The following is an 18,884-nucleotide window of genomic DNA, read 5'->3' on the forward strand; positions in this document are numbered from 1 at the left end:
GACATTCCAGTTCAGAGCAGAAAATTCTTAACAATTTTAAAAGTGCAAAATCTTGCCTCTCATGTGCAAATGTTGTGACATTTCTGTCATTCCAAACCACACAATTCTTCTTATATGGTATGCCTGTTCTCCTCCAAACTTAAGGTTACCAGCAACTTTTATTTATATGGTAGAGAGGACTACAGAAAAACAATAAATAGGAAGACTCTACTTCTAGCAAACCTCTTGCTTTACAGTCCTTCTTTTAACACTACCCACTGGTATTTCCCTTTAGCAATTCTTTACATTATGCATCCTACTTAATTTCTCATATGGCACTATAGTGGATCTTCTTATGGAGTACAAATTAAATCTACTTAATTTCCTTTGTCAACGTTGATTAGAAGATAAAATACCCCATTACCTAATAAAATCTACCTTTACTACACAGAAGATTTATTTATTTTTACTTCTATGCCTTTGCTTATCCTACATATTATTTTCTATGTCCCACATACTGCAAGAGTTGCACATAAGACTTCCTCCAGCTCTCCTTCATATTTGTCACTTTCCAATCAGATGCCACCATTCTTGCCCTAATAGGTTTATTAAGAGTCTTTGCTAAAAGACTGCTTTGATACTTCTCATATTTTCATAATTGGTACCTAGGTTTATTTTCCCATCAGGATTTTAATGGCAAGACGTTAGTGTAAGGTCATTGATTTAAAAGAACCTGACATCACTGCACTTCAGATTCTATTGTCTCACATGTATCTATTCACTGGGAATTAAAATAATAATAAAAAAAATTTAAATCTCATTAATTAGGATCTTAAGCATTATTCCCAGAGCACAGTTACCTCCAGAAATGAATTCAGCAGAATAAGTGGCACTTTAAGGTAGTTTGGTATCCTATAAGTTGATCAATTCCTTGATGTTCACATGCTGTCCTCTGATTTTTGTCTGGTAACATCCAGGCAGGCCTTAACCTTCCACTGGCATGATGGGCACACACAGTGTTGCCTCAAATTCCAGCATAAGTGGGCCTAACTACCTGGATTTTAAGCAAGGCTTGTCAGGACTTTCATATGAGGAACCCTGGGTACCTTGCCTATGATGTCTGATCTAATAAGCATTCTTAAAACATGAAAGAGCATCAGAAATTAATCTTTCCTAATATTTTGCATATGTGCATTAGTTCATCCCCTAACCTACTGCTAAGGCACTCATGTGAAATGGGGATCTGTTTTCAAATACCAGACCTGCTCAACTTGAAGCAATCTTTCCCTAATATTCCCTATATTTCCCAAATAATATATAGGTTGTACTTGCTTAGGTACTTGACTCTAGGAGAAGACATCAAACTGAGAATCTTGAGAGATTTCAGCCTTATTCCTTTGGGCAGGGGAATATTCAGCTTATACTTTTTTCAGCATTTCTAGACAGCTTCTCATCCAGTGTGCTCTCTTTTGCAGACTAACAGGACTACTTTTTGCACTGAGTGTTTAGGGAGCCTTAAAGACTAACATAATACAAAAACACATAACATAGCTCCAAATATTTCATTCTTAAGATTTAGACTGTTTTCATTCACTTAGTTGATGGGGCACACTGGGAAATAAGCATGTAATGTAGACAGTCTCACTGTCTGTGTTGGAATACCAGTCGGGCGGACTGCACATTACTCTGGATTCATGTGCTTGGCCAGGTTTTCTCCTGGCAGAAACAATGTTTCTCTGCCCTGAAGAACCAGCACTTGAGAATCTGTGTGCCACACCCTGCTCTCATTCTGAATATAGTTTAGATAAACCCAGGACATCCCCAGCCTGAGAGAGCACACCAAAATTTGAGACCATAGACCTCAGAAATACAAAGCATCCTGGAAATCAATAGGAACTCACAGACAGATACATAGGTCAGTCTTGAAGATGTACTGTTCAAAATTTTTCCTTTTGTGTAATAGTCTACACTTTAATCACCAAATTCTGTTGCATTCTGCTACTATACAGATTTGAAAAATGTGTCTTTTCCCTGGCCCCCACTATGTTTAAATGCTGGATGATTGCTCATATTTGCATTCATAATTTTTTTTGTGAACTGCAGATACCATGTTGTGACCAGTTTTTTTAAGCAGATACATAGGAAGGATCAAGAGAGAGAAAGAACTCATGTGCCTTTTGTTAATTTAAAAAAAAGAAAAAAAAAAAAAGAAAAAAAAGGCAAAACTATATTGATTTTACTCTATAGGGAAATTCTAACTTTTAAGACAGCCATCAGTTATAGTGATAACTAATACTATTAATACTCAAATATTTATTGTACAGCTGTTTAACTGTGCATGATTAGAAGCAGTTATATATTCAAGCTTGATTATTTTCATGCAAATACATGGCTGGCTAATGGGGAGAACAGCTGCTGCTTAGCAACTGGAGGAACATAGAAAGGGGGTGACTTGCTTTGTAAGAGAAAATTGGATGAAACCTTAGAGGCAGTGTATAGTTTGGAGATACGAGGACAAAAAAAATGGGTGGTAGTGTGCTCTAACCCTGAGGTTTCCTTCTGCAATCACTGACATCCTAGAATGTCACAATTTTCAGGTAATAAAGCATAAACTGCAAGCAAATTTATATACAGTAGATATGTACACATATGAGGGTGTGAACAACAGAAAAGCAAGTGCTAAAGCAATCTTGACACACAAGTTGAAATGTAGGAAATTCAGAAACAAGCTTTGTGTCTGTCACCTGCTGTAAGGGTTAAACTGACCCTTAGACTTCAGCAACTTTAATAAATCAACTTAAACCACCACAAGCCATGACTGCTGGAAGAAGTGTTCCTCTTCTTCCTGCTGCTCAAACTTAGTCTCTGCCCTGCCTCCATCACTATGCAGTCACGGTCTTTCATGCACCTACATAATGAGGCAGATCAGTGACCTTACCTAGGTTGACTAACCCGTATTTTTCAGTTGGGTTACTTTTTACCTGGATCAGTTTCTGAATCCAGTTTGTTATGCAGCTATTCAAACGCTTGCACAGGCATATGGAGAAGGGCAGGGGAACTCCCGTGACTGCAGACTAAAACTTTGTCTCAAAACATATTTTTACCTTGGTGCGACCCTGCAGACCTTGATTCGACTGCAAGAATATAAAATCAGTACTGCTCTCTCAGAAACGAAGGGAAAGCGAAAGCATGTTGGTTCTGCATACCCATATAAATGTCTGCATGACTCTAGGATTATTTCTTGGATCAAGCTATTCACATCAAAAAAAAGTCACTTAAGTTTTTTTCTGACAGTAATTCATTCAGTATTTTCAGAAATCAAAGTAATACCTCATATGAAGAGGAAACTGGCTCTAGGTTAGGTATCAGCTGTTCCTGTCTCAGTCCTGCCATCTTCCATTTGCAACAGTTCTAATTCAAAGCACAGTTCTCTCCGATTTAATAAGCAACTTTAAAATTTTTAATGAAATAGAAGACCCTGAATTATGTGCTTCAGTCAATCCCCCCCTTCTACTAGGTTAGTTATTCCAGCTATCTACACTATTATATTGTGGGCAATCGCTTTCTTTTCAGCAAGACTACCAGATATGAACTTGTGCCTACACCTCACACCACACTCATTTAGGAGAATCCTCCAGTAGCTGAAATGTCTTGGATTATATACCAGCCCAGCCAAGGTACAGACCTATAGATAGGTGCTCCCTATCTATATGACAAGAGAATATAACAGAGGACTGATATCCGCTTGCAAAGAAGTGGACTGCAGATGTCATAGTATCTTAAACTCATGCAGTAAGGGGAATCAGAGCACATTTGTCAGCATTCATAGACAGGGAGCCATCAGTGAAAGATACAGCAATGGCAAGGTAAAATTGCTCAGGAAGTTAAGACAGTCACATGAACAGAAAGACAACAGAGCACAGAATGGAGTAACACAAGAATAGTGTAATGTCCCTACCAGTCCTGTAGCAAAGAGGGAAATGTATTTAATGAAGCAACAATACAAAATGTATTCCACTGACAAGAACTAGAGACAGCATTTGTTAACATGCTTCACCAGTAATCTCCCAGGGATTCATCAGCCTTTGTGAAATTCAAGTATTCCTAAAAATATTCTCAGAGTTCCAAAGATTTTTCAAATATTAGCATGACAGATGTAAATATGTGTTGAAAAAATTAAAGGTTGTAAGATCAGTTGTTCTTTAAATACAATGAAAATAGTCTGGGTTATAACCCTATTCCAACTACTTGTTCTTCTAATGGAAGATTTCTCGATGACTAGGTAGTTTAATTTTTCTGTTTGCATAAAGACGAGTTTAAGGAGGAAAACAGAAGTGAGCTAGTGAAAATAAACAGCTCACCAAGAAAGAGTAGGAAACCGTTTACCCTTGAGTAGACAGGCAAGCTTCCTGTTCATTACAATGAAAAAATAAAGGGTAGCAACTGCCTGACCTGTCTTTTGTTCAAATCTAAAACCAAAACATATGTAAGTAAAATGTGAAACATATGTTTTACATATTGGACTTTTGTCAGATTTTATAGATTTGTACATTTGTCTCCTATCATCCAGTCTTGCACACATATATAACAATGTAATTCTTAGTATATGTGAGAATATTTTGCCTTTTTACAGCCTAATCTTCCAAACTGCCAACCGTTTCAACATTTTGCGTGGTTTTATTCTTCAAATCTTCAGCTCTGTGACAAAGAGACCGGAACAGGAATCCCAACTCACGGTTTTTGTTATCACTCTAACTGAAAACCTGCACGCGAGAGCTGAAATATGCAAAATAACTGCTCCTAAAGGACCAAGTAAGAGAAACCTAAATCCTCATAAATTTTACTCAACTTAATGACGGGGGCAGGGAGGCACCTAGCTCTCACTCAGGACTCGCTCCGTGCCGATTAAGGCACTTCTGCCAGAGTTCAAGAAGCCGGCTACCTCCCCCTCACAGCCGGAGAGGGCCCGAGGCTGCGGCTTCAGTGCAGCAGCACGACAGGAGGTGGCTTCCGCGGCCCCCCCAGCCAACAGAGCCGACAGCTCCCCGCCCAACCTTTATTCCCGGGTCGCAGGGAGGTAACGGCCAACCATGGTGAGAGGGGCGGCCAGGGGAAGAAAGAAACACTGCAACCACGGGCTGAGCGAGGCGGGGCGAAGGAGCGCAGTAGCAGAGCGCGCTGCCTAGGGGAAGGAGGCGGCCGGGGGCGCGGGTTTGAGCCGCTCGGAGGGGGGCAGCGGGGACGCTGCAAACGGAACGCGGTCGCGGCTCAGCCACCGCCGCTCCGCCGCATCGCGGCCACCCCGGCCCAGCCCAGCCCCGCCCCGCCCCCGCCAGCGCGCTCGGCAACGGCACCAACCGCCACCGCCCTTCCACAGGCCGCGCCCCCCGCAAGCCGCGCGCAGGGACCGTTACACCCAAAGGGGGCGCCGGCTTCGGCGGAAGCGCTACCGGAGCTCTGCCTTTACCTCCCCCGCCCCCCCCGCGGCCCCGGGAATAGAGGCAGCAGGAGGTCTCCCTATCGCCTCCCTCGTCCCCTCCCCTGCCGCCCCCATTATTTTATCTATTTGTGCTAGTCCCCGCAGCGTGCGGAGACTCACCTTCCCGCAGCGAGGCGGCTCGGTATCCAAAATGGCGGCCGACCCAACTTAACCCCATCGTGTCCCACCAGCGATCCTTCCCCGCCCTGGCCCGGCCCGGCCCGACCCATCCGCGGCTCGGGATTCCACAGCCTCACCCCAGACCTGGCGGCCGAACGCCGAATCACTGAACCCCCACCCCTTCCGCCCCCCCGCGGATGAGCATTGGAAAGATTTTCCCCACGCGCACTCGTGTCCCGCCTGGTGACCCCCCACACACAGACACCAGACGGGATGAGGGGGAAAAGCCGTGCTGAGGAAGTGGTGGCGTTACACCCACCCCCTTCCTCCCCCGTCACACAACACACGGGCCCATCCACCTCCCCGTTCCCCCAATGGTTGCGTCCGTGACATCATCATCATGGCAACAACAGCTGCAGCCTTGAGCCGGGGACCTGCCGCCGAGGCGTCCGTGCTGCTGCGGGGCGACGGGACCGCGCTGCCCCTCGGGCGCTCGCAGCCGGACAGGCTCTAAGAGCTGACGGGGGAGAGGGGGGGACGGAGGGGCGGGGGAAAGGAGGTGCCCCGGCCGAGCGCCCGCCGCAGCGCCCGCGCCCGGTTGAAACGGCGGCAGCAGCAGCACCAGGAGGAGGAGGGAGGGAGAGAGAGGGGGTGGGAGGGGAGGGGGAGAACAGCGGCAGAGAGAGAGAGACAGAGGGAGAGAGAGGGAGAAAGGCGCGTGCGAGGGCGCGCGCCTGTGTGTGTGAGGGAGACCGCGCGCGCGCCGGCGGGGCGGCGCGCGGGCGAGGACAGGCAGGCGGGGGGCTGCGCTCGCTGCGGCGGGGGAAGAGCCGCCGGGCGGGCTCCGCGCTCGCTCGCTCGTTCGCTCGCTGCCTCCCTCAGTGCGTGCCTCGGCAGCGGCGGCGGCGAGCAACATGTTCTCAGTGCGGATCGTGACTGCCGACTACTACATGGGCAGCCCGCTGCCCGGCCTGGACCCCTGCCAGTCCCACTTCCGAGAGGCCCCGACTAAGCGGGTGCCCGTCGTCAGAGTCTTCGGCGCCACCCCTGCAGGTAAGGGACCCCCCGTCGTCCCCGTCGCCGCCCGTCGCCCCCCTCCCCTCCGCCGGGTGGGGACGGCCTCGCTGCGGCGCGGGTTCTGCTGGCGCCGGGCCCGTCGCCGGCCCTCCCGTGGCGCGGGCAGCGGCAGCTCCTGCTCTTTGTGGCTGGGTCGCGCCCCCCCCCATCCCTCTCTCCCTCCCTCCCCTGCGGCGTGTCTCACCTGCCAGCGGCGGCTGCGGGGAAGTGCGACCGGGCCCAGCCGGCCCCGGGCACCGCGGGGCGGCGGCAGGCGAGGAGGGTACCTGCCCCGGCTGTCCCTGGGGGGGTGGGGAAGGGAGCCCAGCAGCCGCCGGCGGGCGGAGGTGTCGCGTAGCTTTTCCACTGCCCGTCCGGTGGCGGGGCCGGGCCGCAGGTGCGGGCTGTGGCGGAGGGGTCGCGACCGCCGGGGCTTTGTGCGCGACGCGGCCGGCGTGGGGGCTGCCCGGAGCGAGCGGCGGCAGCTGTGCAAACACCGGGAGTAGCCGGCCGCCCCCTGCCCCCCGCCCCTGTAAAGGGCAGGATCTCGGCCCGTGGGCACGGGGTGGGGTGGAGGGGTAAAGGCGGCTGGTTAGGAGATGGGTTTCTGCGGTGCCGAATGGCGAAGGGTGAGTCTGCAAGGGGAAACCTTGGGACGTAGTCACAAGTGAGAGTTGTGCAGTACTTACAAAGTGGGGGGTTTGTGTTGATCTTATGCTTAGCGTGGTACAAACCGCGTAAAACGGTAGGCACTGGTGCTGCACTGCAGAAGGGAAGGAACGTCCTAACCGCTGGCCACATGTTGCCCCCTGAGACTTCCTAATGTCACATCCCGCTTCTTCATTGCCTTTTCTCTGTGGACTCACGGTTATAGTGCTTCCATATTTCAAGTATGCTTCTGTTCGTCATTTCTAAGAAATTTAATATTGAGAACAATGAATTTTTCTGTAGCTCACCCACACATTAAATAGTAAGTTTGGAAGAAAACCCAGCCCAGTTCTTTGATACATTAGACATGTTGAATATCATTGCTTGTGATTCCTTCATGCTTAGGTTGTGTAATGCTGACCTTGGGAATTTAGGTATTTCTGCATACTTTTTTGACTTGCATGTTGAAAATGAGGTATTGGTATATACATTTAACATTAGGCAAGACAAAAAGCACAGAATAAGAAAGCCCAGTAATGGTATCTTTTGTGTCACCAGGTTATTATAGTAGAGCAGATTTTTTTCTTGGGGGTGGGTTTTTTTAGCTTGGTTTGTTGTGTATTTTTTTTTAAATTCAGAATTATCTATCCTCTGTTTAGACACAGCAAAATGTAAAATATTAAACCTGTTGTGATGTGGTGCATCTACAGCTTCAAATTATTAAGTGGATGAGTGGGATTAATAGATACAGTATTGAAATAGTGGGGCCTGTTTTATTGTAGTTCTAATTTTGCATACAAAGGAGATATTATGTAATAATATTTATGTAATGGCATGAGTAGCTATTTCATTATTAAAAAATGTAGAGCCTGAGGTTGTCTGGCAGGTAGCAGGCTTTCTGTGAGTGCGTGTGGTTAACTCATTAAGGCTTATTTTCTTTTAAGAAAATGTTTAGGCTATGCCATATCATGAATGTGGCATCGTAAAGTAAACAGTGAAGTAGTTTAGTTGTCCAGCTGTTAGAAACACAGGAGGAAATCTCTGGCTTCCCAAACCATAAACTTTAATATTAGTTTGCATAATAGAAGCATTTTAAAGTCATTTTGGTTAGAGAAGATACTTCACATAGTCTGCAAAGGAAGTGTGACTCGGCTATCTTGTATTTATTTTGTTATTAAACATTTTACTGGCTTTTTTTCCTTTCTATACCAAATGCTTGCTAGTAAGCTTCAAGAACTTATGATATCTGCATTATTTTCTCTTTTTTAAAAAAACAAGACAAATATAATTCTCTCTCTTTTCAGAGTTTTGGACCTAAGCAGTCATTGTCAAATAAATGTGACTTAAGAGAGAGGACTATAGCTTTATTTACTTAATGGTTGAAATAAAAAATGAAGTTAAGTGTAACCACTTGTATCTACATTGACATTTTCTTTGAGGAAAAAGAAATAGTGAAAACAACTTATAATATCCTGTGTAAGACAGTGGGGTGTACTTACTGTTTGGCTTACATCCAGCGTGATGCTTGCCTTCCCTTAGGTTGGTCTGGATAAGAGTAACCCTTTCTTTCTGGGTTTTATGTGTATGTCTTGCTTGTGGGAAAGTTGCTCAGTTGCCTTGCTGCCTTCATGGCAGCAAACTTCAATGTCTGTATAGGCTGCTTCACCTCCAGGATGATTAGCACTGCACGGGTCTTAGCCTGTTTAATACTGTGTGTCCATGCTGTGCAGCTAATTGGGAGTCAGGTTCAGAACAGACTCCAAATTCTACCTGCTGAGTGAAGGGGGATTGATTCATATGTGGAAGTGGTTTATGCCTGTCTTTAGAAAGTCAAATGTCTAGTAGCAGTGTATCTTGTGTCTAGTATCATCTATGGATGTTGGCTCTGAAAGCTCCTATTTACTCTTTCTGCCTCTTCTGGAGGTATTGTGCTTGGTGGGTTATATGAATGATAAGGGTTGCCAGTGTTCTTATCTTTGAGAGTTCTGTGTAATCCTGCACTCGACAGTTGATTTGTGAAGCTTTGCTGGTACAATCTATAAGGTAAAGTGGTTTGTGGTATGGTTGTTGGGGGAGGGAAAAAACAGATTTTTAATTAATGAAAAGATGAACTCCTAGAATGGCCTGTGTTGACAATAATGTTTGAGAACTTCTTGTGGTATTTTGAAGAAGAAATCTCATTGTATTTGACAAGACTGCAAATCATATCTTCATGTCCTACATCTTTGCATAATAAGAGCTTGAAAGGCCAGGAATCAAAATTTCTTTTTAAACTCAAAGATCCACCTACTGTTTTCCGTTTTTCTGTGTAATACAAAGAGTAAAATTCTGACTACAAATGTAAAAGGTGAAATGCATTAGAATTTGTTTGAATGCATCTTATCTGGTTGAGCCATTTCATTCCTTTGTAGCCATTTGGTGCTTGAAGCAGACTGGCATGTCTGCTCACATAATGACTCAAAAAAAAGTATAATTTCAGAAATGCTACAGCACTGCCATGGTGGTAATACAATGAAAGCAGTGTTAAATTCATGCTTTGTTGTCTAAGATCATAGCTATTATATGATACAGTAGACTCTGTATCTCTAAAGGAGTCTCATAATTTTGCTGTTTATGCTTAAAAACAATTGGTTTTCATTCAGTATCAAAATTTCCTTGTATTCTCCAGCAGTGCTGCTTTTCTGGTAGCTAGCAATTTATGTATATGTTTTTAGTCAAAACCCTTTGAGAAATTGCTGTGTTTATTACAGTAAAATCATAATGAAAATTGAATTTTCTGTTCACATGTAGTCTTTTGTTTAATTGGTAATTCTTGAATTGTCATTCTTGTTGCCAAGTCATGGTGTGTGGAGGTATCAAAGTTTTGACTTCCTTCCTGCTAGTTTATGATCATTTCAAGCTATTGGAGTCCTTCCTCAAAATATGTGAGTGTTCAATTGAGCATTTCTGTCAGTTGCTTATTCAACTACAGGAAGACAGAATCAAGCTGTAAATCTACCCATAAAGAAGTCAAAGTGAGAGTAGGTGTCATCTTAGGAGAGACATTAACAAACGAGCTGAGGTTGCTAAATTATCACTTCACTTAAGACAGTACAAGTAGCTGAGGACAATAATTGTAAACTGCATACAAGATACCTGTTGGTGTATGATAATAAGGATTGTAAAACAGCTGAAATATTTATGAAAATGAGAATTCTGATTTGAGCTTGATTTGAAGGTGATCTATGTGATAAATTGTGAGAAATAGGTTTGCATTTTAAAATTGCTTTTGGAAGGGTGTTAGTTTGAGAAATACGGGCCTTTGGAGAAGCAAATTAGAAACTTACCTTAGAAAAAACAATGTAGCATTTGGGGAATAACGTAACTCTTTTTTTCCTGAACTCCCACTTTATTATACATGTGTCTTTTTTGAAAGGCTTTGTATTTTGCATTATGAAATTACTGATCCAAGAATGAATCTTCAGGGAAGCACGAAAATTCAGCCAGAGGAGAGGAAGTTTTGAAGTTATTTTTCCATGCTTTTGATTTCAAGTTTTTCTGACGGTAGGTGTAATTTAGAGTAGGGGTTTAAAATTGGCAAAACCTGAATGTATTGCAGGTAGACAACTAAGTTTGGTGGATTCAATTCTCCTTGGTTTTCTGAGAGGGAGGAAAGCAGACGCGAATGTTCCACCTCGAATCTGGCTCCCTTCCAGCAGCAGTAGCTCTGGTATGACTCAGTGAGGAGGCCTGCTTGTCTTCTCTCTTCTGTTCTTCCCTCCCCTTTCCCCCTTCACTGACCTGACCGTGCTGTCTATCTGATCCCAGTGTCTTTCTCTGCTCTGTTGCAGCTCGCTTCAGAAGGAATGAGCTCATGGCAGGAACTTGCTGCTTTCTATGCTCAGCTCAGGATTAACACTTTTCCCACCCCCCATTTTTGTTACCCTTTCAGACCATGTCCTGCAGAAGTCATTCCCCATAGCCTCTTTGGTTCATTATCCCAATGTTTGCAGCTCAGGATCATTCTTCTTGCTGCTACTTCCCATGTTCCATTTCTCAGAAGTGGGCATTTCTTTTTAACAGTAATTCCAGTCCCATCTGTGGCTTCATAGTGAGGGTGTGAGGATGCAAAATAGGAATCAGCCATTGTGGTGAGGCTTATGCCTCTGCCTTACTTTTCTTCATCCTCTCTTAAAATATACCAACACACAACTCTAGGTAGAGGGGTTTATTCTGTGGACTACAGCATGGCCTGGAATATTTTCAGCATCATACAGGGTAGCTCAACTTTCAGCATAGCATTTCTGCATCTTGCACTGTCAAGTTTGTACTTCTAAAGAACTCTTTGAAAAACAGCTTCATGTCCATTTGTTTCTCTTTTCTCCAGAGGTTTGTAGCTTCTGTGAGATGTGAACAGGGCTGGAGTAAGAACAAGGAATTTGAGAGAATGTATTTATTGTGAGAGTGTGTTCAGTGTTTGAGTTTAGTCAACTATGTGATTGGAGGTCATTAGGCTGTAACTTGGTTTTTAAAAGGATGTGTTTTCTAATGTGTTTTGGTGGTTTTGTAGGTTTTTGTTTGGTTTGGGTTTTGTTTTGTTGTTTTTTTTTTGAAAACTCTTTTGAAGCATTTGTTACATACTTTGTATAGATTGCCTGCTGAGTTATTTGAGCAATGAGAGACTGACTGAATAAACTGTAAAATTCTGCTCTGCAGACATGAAACTCATCAAGTAGTAAATTTAGTGCTCATATACACAGGTTGCTTTAATTCTGTCTTGAATAAACCTTAAAATACTGTGACAAAGTCTATATTCTAACTAAAATCCAAGTGTTGGTTTCATAGCCATTCTTCTCTTTGCTAATGTAGAGTGCCTCTTGGTTGAGTCACAGAATACATTTGCACTTCTCTCATTCAATAAAAAAAATACATGTATAATTGACACTGCATGCTTAGAATTCCATCAGCAGCAAATTCCAAAATGTTTCACAAAGTAGCTGCATCCATATTAAGTCTTGATATATAACTTGGGACTGATTTTTACGGTCAGTCCCCCTGGAAGTAGACTAACAGTTTATCTACTTCAACTACGACTTCCAGTTCTGTTACTTATTTCTTAAGGGTGTATTTTGGCTGCTTGTTGAAATAGCTTCTTTTTTAGTGTGTAAAATGTATCTCCTCAAAATAACACACTGGTCTGAAAATAGTTGTCTCTCTTATGTTTACCAGAGTAGCACATGCATATCACAACGGAGGTTGGCAGGATTAGACAGTGTGTAAACACTCACAGAGAAGCAGCTCCTTTTCAGTAATTTCTGCAGTCTCAGTAGAAAAGATAAATCTCTGGAAGAAGGAAACAGGTGCAGTAATATAATGCTGTCCCTTTCTCTTCTTAGAAATCTTTTGTTTCAGAGTCCCAATATTGATCATTTAATGTCCTGTTCTGCTAACTGTCGTCATTACCCTGTGTTTGTCCTTTACCCTTGAATGACTTGATTGACCTCCGTGTGCAGTGGGCCTCTGAGAAGGATGATGATGATGATGACAATGAAAACATAACCATTTGGAAAGAAGCAGTCTGAACACTCACTGAAAGATTTACAGTGAATGTTTGGTCTCAGACATCAAGCAGCTGAAATATTTCAGAGTGAGGGGACAAGGTCACTGGAGATTCAGTCTCATGTCAAGGGAAATCTGATCAAAATCTCAGGACAATTAGCAGCCAATTTTTTTTAATGAAGCACTCCAGCTATTGTAAAGCCAGCTTCTGGAAAGCCAGCATCTCGTCTTGATCATCAGTCATCATTGGATGTTGAGTTGACAACTGATAAACATGCTTCTTCCTCTCTGTCTACCATTTCATAGGTGCTGTCCCTGTGTGTTACATTTGTGGGTGCTTTTTAAGTTCCTATATATGTCTTCTCTATACTATATTTATTCTACGAGGAAAAATTGTTTCACTGTCTGAATTGCTCTGTCGCATTTGAGGAGCAAGTTCCTGACAGCAAGGTATTGTAAAGAGGAGAAGGCTTTTGCTTAGGGTCTCACATCAAATTGATAGCAGAGCTGCTAATACACTGAAGAAGCTACTGCCTACAAGCAGTGTTATTTCTATGCTACTACCCTGCCCAATAACAAATTAACAATGAAATAATGTTCCTTTATATGTTGACCAAACCTGTCTGTAGTTGTGATAGCAATTACAACATTAAGGCCTAGGCTTAATTAAAAAGGTCCAGGGACTGCTTGCAAAGATCTGCCATGTAATCTGTTGAGTTAGGCTGTAATTGCACTATTATTCATAATGTCTACGTTGTTTTGTCTAATTGTTTTGTTGAAAACACTAATTTTAACAAATACAGTGGAATAGTCAAATATGTGAGCTTAAAGACAGGCAATATTTTTTTGCCTGATACATTTACTTTAAGACTGAGGATAGAGCCCAAAATATACAAGAATCTAATCAAATACCATAAAAGTTTGTACCAAATATAGGCACTTTCTGAAGTAAGTGTTTGCATAGGCTTAATTCATGCACATTTTTTAAGGTTCTTATATTTCAAGAGCTGCTTTTTATTACAAGACATTATAAAATATATAGAAGTTTGTGGGGTTTTTGTCAGGCGATTTAAATAAAACTTTGCACTTCCTGGCTTGGGGGTGGGGGTATATGGCTTATTAGGGAACCATTTGATGTCTATATGCTCCAGCCTTTCTGTGATCAGCAGGGAGACAGCCATTTTGGATAACTCTGTCACCCACTCATGGATTTGCAGTCTGTCACACTGACTGCACATTCATGAGATCATGTTATGTGTACATGTGCATCCCTTCTCAGGTTGTGGAGTCATCATCCTTGGTGATATTCAGAAGCCATCTGGGTGTGGTTCTGGGGAACTGACTAAGTGGCCCTGCTTGAACTTCGGGGACTTTGGACCAGATAACCTCCAGAGGTCCCTTCCAGCCTCAGCCATTCTGTGATTACTGAGATTATTCTTGTCAGCAGTGAGCGGTCAGATGCTTTGTACAGCCTCTTCATGCATCCAGGTAAACACAGTAGCACCAAAATGGTATGGAAAGATTGCCAGGTAGCTGTCAAAAGTTTATTACCCTATAAATATAAAAGTTACTGGAAGGTTTTGGAGGTGTTAGTGAAAACTGATTTAGATTTGGAAAAAAGGAAAAGAAAGAGTATACACTACAGAGACCATTGTTAGGTTGGGTTTGTCCTTCCGTGGCAGGTTCTTCTCCTAAAAATTACAGAGAAAATGGGAGCAGCCACTGCTTATTTACATTCAAGTTGTGCCTCTGTGCTGTTTGCTGACTAAACCAGTGTTTACTGCAGCAAGGCTGTATGTCCTATTTTAGATGCAATATCAACATGCGGTACTCGGTGGGAATATTGAAAGGGCCGTGGAATGTTGCACCTAATCCATAATACTTGGCATTACTCCTCAGGGGAGGTTTACAATACAAGTTTTCTGAGTTTTGTATAATGAGATGTATAATGAGTCTTTCATTTTGTGTTTGAAACTACCTAGGTGGGTTTCTGTGTAGCACAGATCTTGTTAAGCTGTGGGAATTGGAAACTGATTTAGTCTTCACTTCTGCAGGTACTGCCCTCAGATCAGTACTGAATAATTTTTTATTGCTGGCACCCCTATTATATTTATTATCCAGATGAGAAAGCTATTTTCTGGAGCTATTGGTATAGCAACTTTTACATTTCCTTTTAAAAAGTTACCCATTTAACGTAGTTAAAATGTTGCAAAAGACTTTCATTACAGATGAATCTTCCTTCATATTCCTGTATTCTTTTATCCATTGACCATTAAGAAAATGGCTTTGTGGCATTTACATTTGTAAGCAATGAAACCTGCTTTATTGCCTGTATGAAATAAGGGGAGTTTGCAGGCAGCTTTTTATAATGAGGTAAAATGAATCTATTTTTAAAGTACTTGCTATCAAATATTTTAAATTCTGAGCTGTTAGAATTATCTGTATAGAAATGAGGATAACCTTCCTTGCTCTTAGACCTAAATAACAGCATTACAACAACCCAGTGCTACTGTATTATCTGTTTGTCTCGTTCCTAGAAGATAGAAGTGTTTTGGTTTTTTTTTTCATCCTCAGATTAATGTTGAGATTGGAAGGGACCTCTAGATATTGTTGAAGCACCCTGTTCAAAGCAAGGTCACCTAGACCAGCTCAAAGGATAGAAATGCCACCGTTCCAGTATTTAACCACCCTCACAGTGAAACCAACCAACCAAACAAAAAAACCCCCAACATTTCCTTCCCCATTTCTATCCCCCACCCCTCGAGTCTTTCTCAAGGCTACAAGATCCTGGCTTGCCTGACCTTCCCTTGTACATCCAATGCTTCAAGCCCTTAATCATCTTCCTGGCCTGTGTGTCTATGTCTGTCCTGTTCCGGGAAACACAGACCTGGACCCCACACTCCAGAGGAGTTTTACTGGTGTTCAGGAGAAGGCTTGTGCCCCATTGACCTGCTGGTGGTGCTCTCCCAATGCAGCTCAGGACACCATTGGCCTTCTTTGCAGCTGAGGCACGTTGCTAGTTTGTTTTCCCCCAGGACAGGTTCATCCTTGGGTTCTTTTCTGCAAAACTGCTTTGCAGACATTCTGCCTCCAGCTGGTGGTAGTGTGTAGTTACTCATCCCTGGGTGTGGAGCTTATGTATCCCCTTTCTGGGGCTTCATGAGATTCCTCTCTGCCCTTTTCTCCAGCCTGTCAAGGTCTCGCTGACAGGACTAGCACAATCCTCTGGTATATGAGACTCTCCTTCAAATTTTATCATCTGCAAACTTGCTCAGGGTGCATCTCTCCAATGCCCAAGTCATTAATGAAGATGTTAAACAATATTGGCCTCAGTATTGACCTGTAGAGTGTGTGACAAATTACTGTCCCCATGTTCTATTATTGCAAAGATGCTTCTGCTCACGTTTCATTTTTTTCTCTGTTACACAGGAATCAGATCTGTTTTAGAGCTCTCCAGTGTGTCTTTTGTAGTTACCTCTTCCTTTTTTAACATGCCATACTCTGAGGTGAATGTATACACATATCTAATTTCTGATTACAGCAAGGTTTGGTTTATAGTGTTTATAAAACTTCTGTGTAGATATCTTAGGTTATGTAAACCCGGTATGGTTATGTATGGTATGGTTATGTAAAAGTAATAAATCCTGGGTCTGTATTTTCTAGTTTTTAATGGTATGTTTTAACCAAGCAGAAAACATAGGAATAATGTAAAATAACTAAATGTAAGTAATCGTTTGGCTGAAAAGATGTTCTGTATCAGAAATAGAGTTTTAAATTGTCCCATATTTTCTTCACTTCAGAAAAGTGGCATATGTTTTGCATAAAGTAATTTAACTTGCCATGGCAATGCAGGTCATTCTTCCTTAAGAACGCATTGAAAAAAAAAAAAAGAAGAATATGTGCATTCACATGTGCATTTGTAAACCAGCAGTTCCCATATAGAGATGAGTTTAGCATCTTTACAGTCTAGATTCCTGTTTTGAGTCTGATGCATTAAAAAGCCAAAAAAAGCCACTCTCGCTAACAAAACCTTGGGATAGATGGGAAGAACAGAATAAAGTTTTGCTAAGCACTTACAGATTGTGCCAACATGTTGGGTTTTGGTGAGCTTGTGTTCTTATGCCAGCAATTGGAAACCTAATCAAGGAAATAAATAGTCATTTTTAACCACTGCTATATTAAAGATGAAAGACTTATGAACAGAAACCAGTTGTTTAAGGCAGTGTGCAGATAATGGCGGATAGTCCTCACTTGAAAAAAAATAAATTACATTCTGTATAAACCGAGCATTAAAATGTGTAGAAAGAATGATATGTTGTGAAAACAGATGGCATGGCAATATTGTTAGTCATTAGTTTGAAGTGGAATTTTGTGGGAGGGATTGCCTGAGTGGAAAAACAGGAGGAAAGGATGTGTTGAAAGGAAGGCTGGGAATGGAAAGGAATATGTAGAGCATGTGAGGTGAGCTGGGGAAGGGAGGTTGCAGGAAGGAGAGTGCTGAGAGCCAGGACTGTGGAAAATATTGATGTTGGAGTTGAAACAACAGGGACCAGTTATCTAAGGCTGCTCCCATTTGGTTTCACTTGCTTTGGCTTAGGGGACTGATTCATCCCCTGGAATTTCTTATCTCCAGACTTGTGGCTGGAAGTAGATGAGGTGTTACATGAGGTTTATTACTCTGTGCAGTGGGAGAAGAGAGAAAGAAAACAAAGTCTGTCCATCCCTCTCCCCCTCCTGCCCCCAACTGAGAACTGTCCAAGAACATGGTAGAGAACTACAGCATGCTCATGAGCACTGTGCAGTTTATGAGCACTTTTTGTGTTGCCTGCTTTCATGAAAATCTGTGTTGTTATTTTTAGATTAAGGACCATGAAAATGTAAATGAAATGAATTCTAAGTATCTGGTGTTCATCTTCCCAGTGTGTTGGTAGAAACAAACTAAAACCAGCCAGACTTCAAGCCTGACTCTGCATGTATGATGCATTCACAGGGAAATACATCTTTTGCTGGCAGAGAAAGATAGGTCGGTCTGCATAGTGTGGATCCACATGTGGCAGATTTTAAAAACAGATCAAGTTCCAAACGCAATAAGAAAGAGGTCCCGTCTTCAACTGATCATTTCTTCTTTAGTGTAAAAGGGCTTTCTGTAGCCTGTTCATTTGTCATGTTCTTCAGCTGCTTCCCTAAAATCCTACTTGTTATGAGTAGGCTTGATTTGTTGAAACAAAACCTTACCAGCATTTTATTATTTCTAAGTTACTCTTTGTTTTTTTCAGAATATCATTCTCTTATGGAAGCCACTAGCAATACAGTGTTGTAATTATTTTCAATAATTTTGCTTCTGTAGCCACTGGACTCATATTAAACAATTGAATTTCAATGAATATTTGAATTCTATAGTTTTAAAAATATGAGTAATTGTATATTTTACTTGTAGTTACCTTCATCACCAGAGACTTGGTATTTTGATAGCCAAAGCTTATGCATTTGACAATAAATTTGTGGAATTAAAATGGTGATGGAAAAATGACAGTAGAGTTGGCCAGAGAACATTTAGTAAGAAGCTGGTTTAGGAGAAGACCTGGTGACTAAGATTTCAATGTAAAGCTTTTATTATCTGAAGATAATTTGGTATCCGAGAGTGAGAAGAAGCATCAGTAATGTTTGAAACTGAGTAATATAAGACTTCGGCCTTTTTCACCACTGCTCTGCAGCATCTATCAGTTGATACTTAAGGCTTGATCATACAGCTGAATTTCTGTGTATGCCTGTAAGATAGATTGATGAGTTTTAAAATACAGTAGCTTGCATTTTTTTATTCTAATTGATGATTGTAAGTGTTTTTATGGTGTGCAGTATTGAACAGGAGTTTCTTAGTCCAAGAGTTCGATGCATCAACCATCACATTTTGCATAAATGTTGATTTCTGAAGCCATTTGATTTTATTTGACTGGTGTTTGGACAAATGCACAGTGTCATTATTTGTTAGGGCTTTTACACAAGGAAGTCACTTTGAAGGGGAAAGAAGAAAGAAGAGGGGAAAGACTGATGCAAGGTAATTGCC

General features: G+C 42.3%; 2 protein-coding genes across 4 annotated transcripts in view; one reads left to right on the forward strand and one right to left on the reverse strand.

Moving 5' to 3' along the window:
• LOC115598027 (CASP-like protein 4A2) overlaps positions 1-7,519 on the reverse strand; it is a 33,069-nt gene extending 25,550 nt beyond the window's left edge. For 2 of the 3 annotated variants that reach the window (XM_030447040.1, XM_030447041.1), the window contains exon 1: positions 6,840-7,519. In XM_030447040.1, coding sequence (XP_030302900.1) covers positions 6,840-7,435 — 596 coding nt within the window. In that variant the 5' untranslated portion in view covers positions 7,436-7,519. Of the gene's footprint in view, positions 1-5,578; positions 5,728-6,839 lie in introns of those variants that run through there. The other variant, XR_003987332.1, reaches the window with a different exon arrangement.
• The window catches only part of REV3L (REV3 like, DNA directed polymerase zeta catalytic subunit), a 113,114-nt gene continuing 100,722 nt past the window's right edge, over positions 6,493-18,884 (forward strand). The window contains exon 1 of the mRNA XM_030447039.1: positions 6,493-6,631. Within this exon, the coding sequence (XP_030302899.1) occupies positions 6,493-6,631 (139 nt within the window). The remainder of the gene's footprint in view (positions 6,632-18,884) is intronic.

Source organism: Calypte anna, chromosome 3 (assembly GCF_003957555.1).
Source record: "Calypte anna isolate BGI_N300 chromosome 3, bCalAnn1_v1.p, whole genome shotgun sequence".
In the NCBI taxonomy this organism is placed as follows: domain Eukaryota; kingdom Metazoa; phylum Chordata; class Aves; order Apodiformes; family Trochilidae; genus Calypte; species Calypte anna.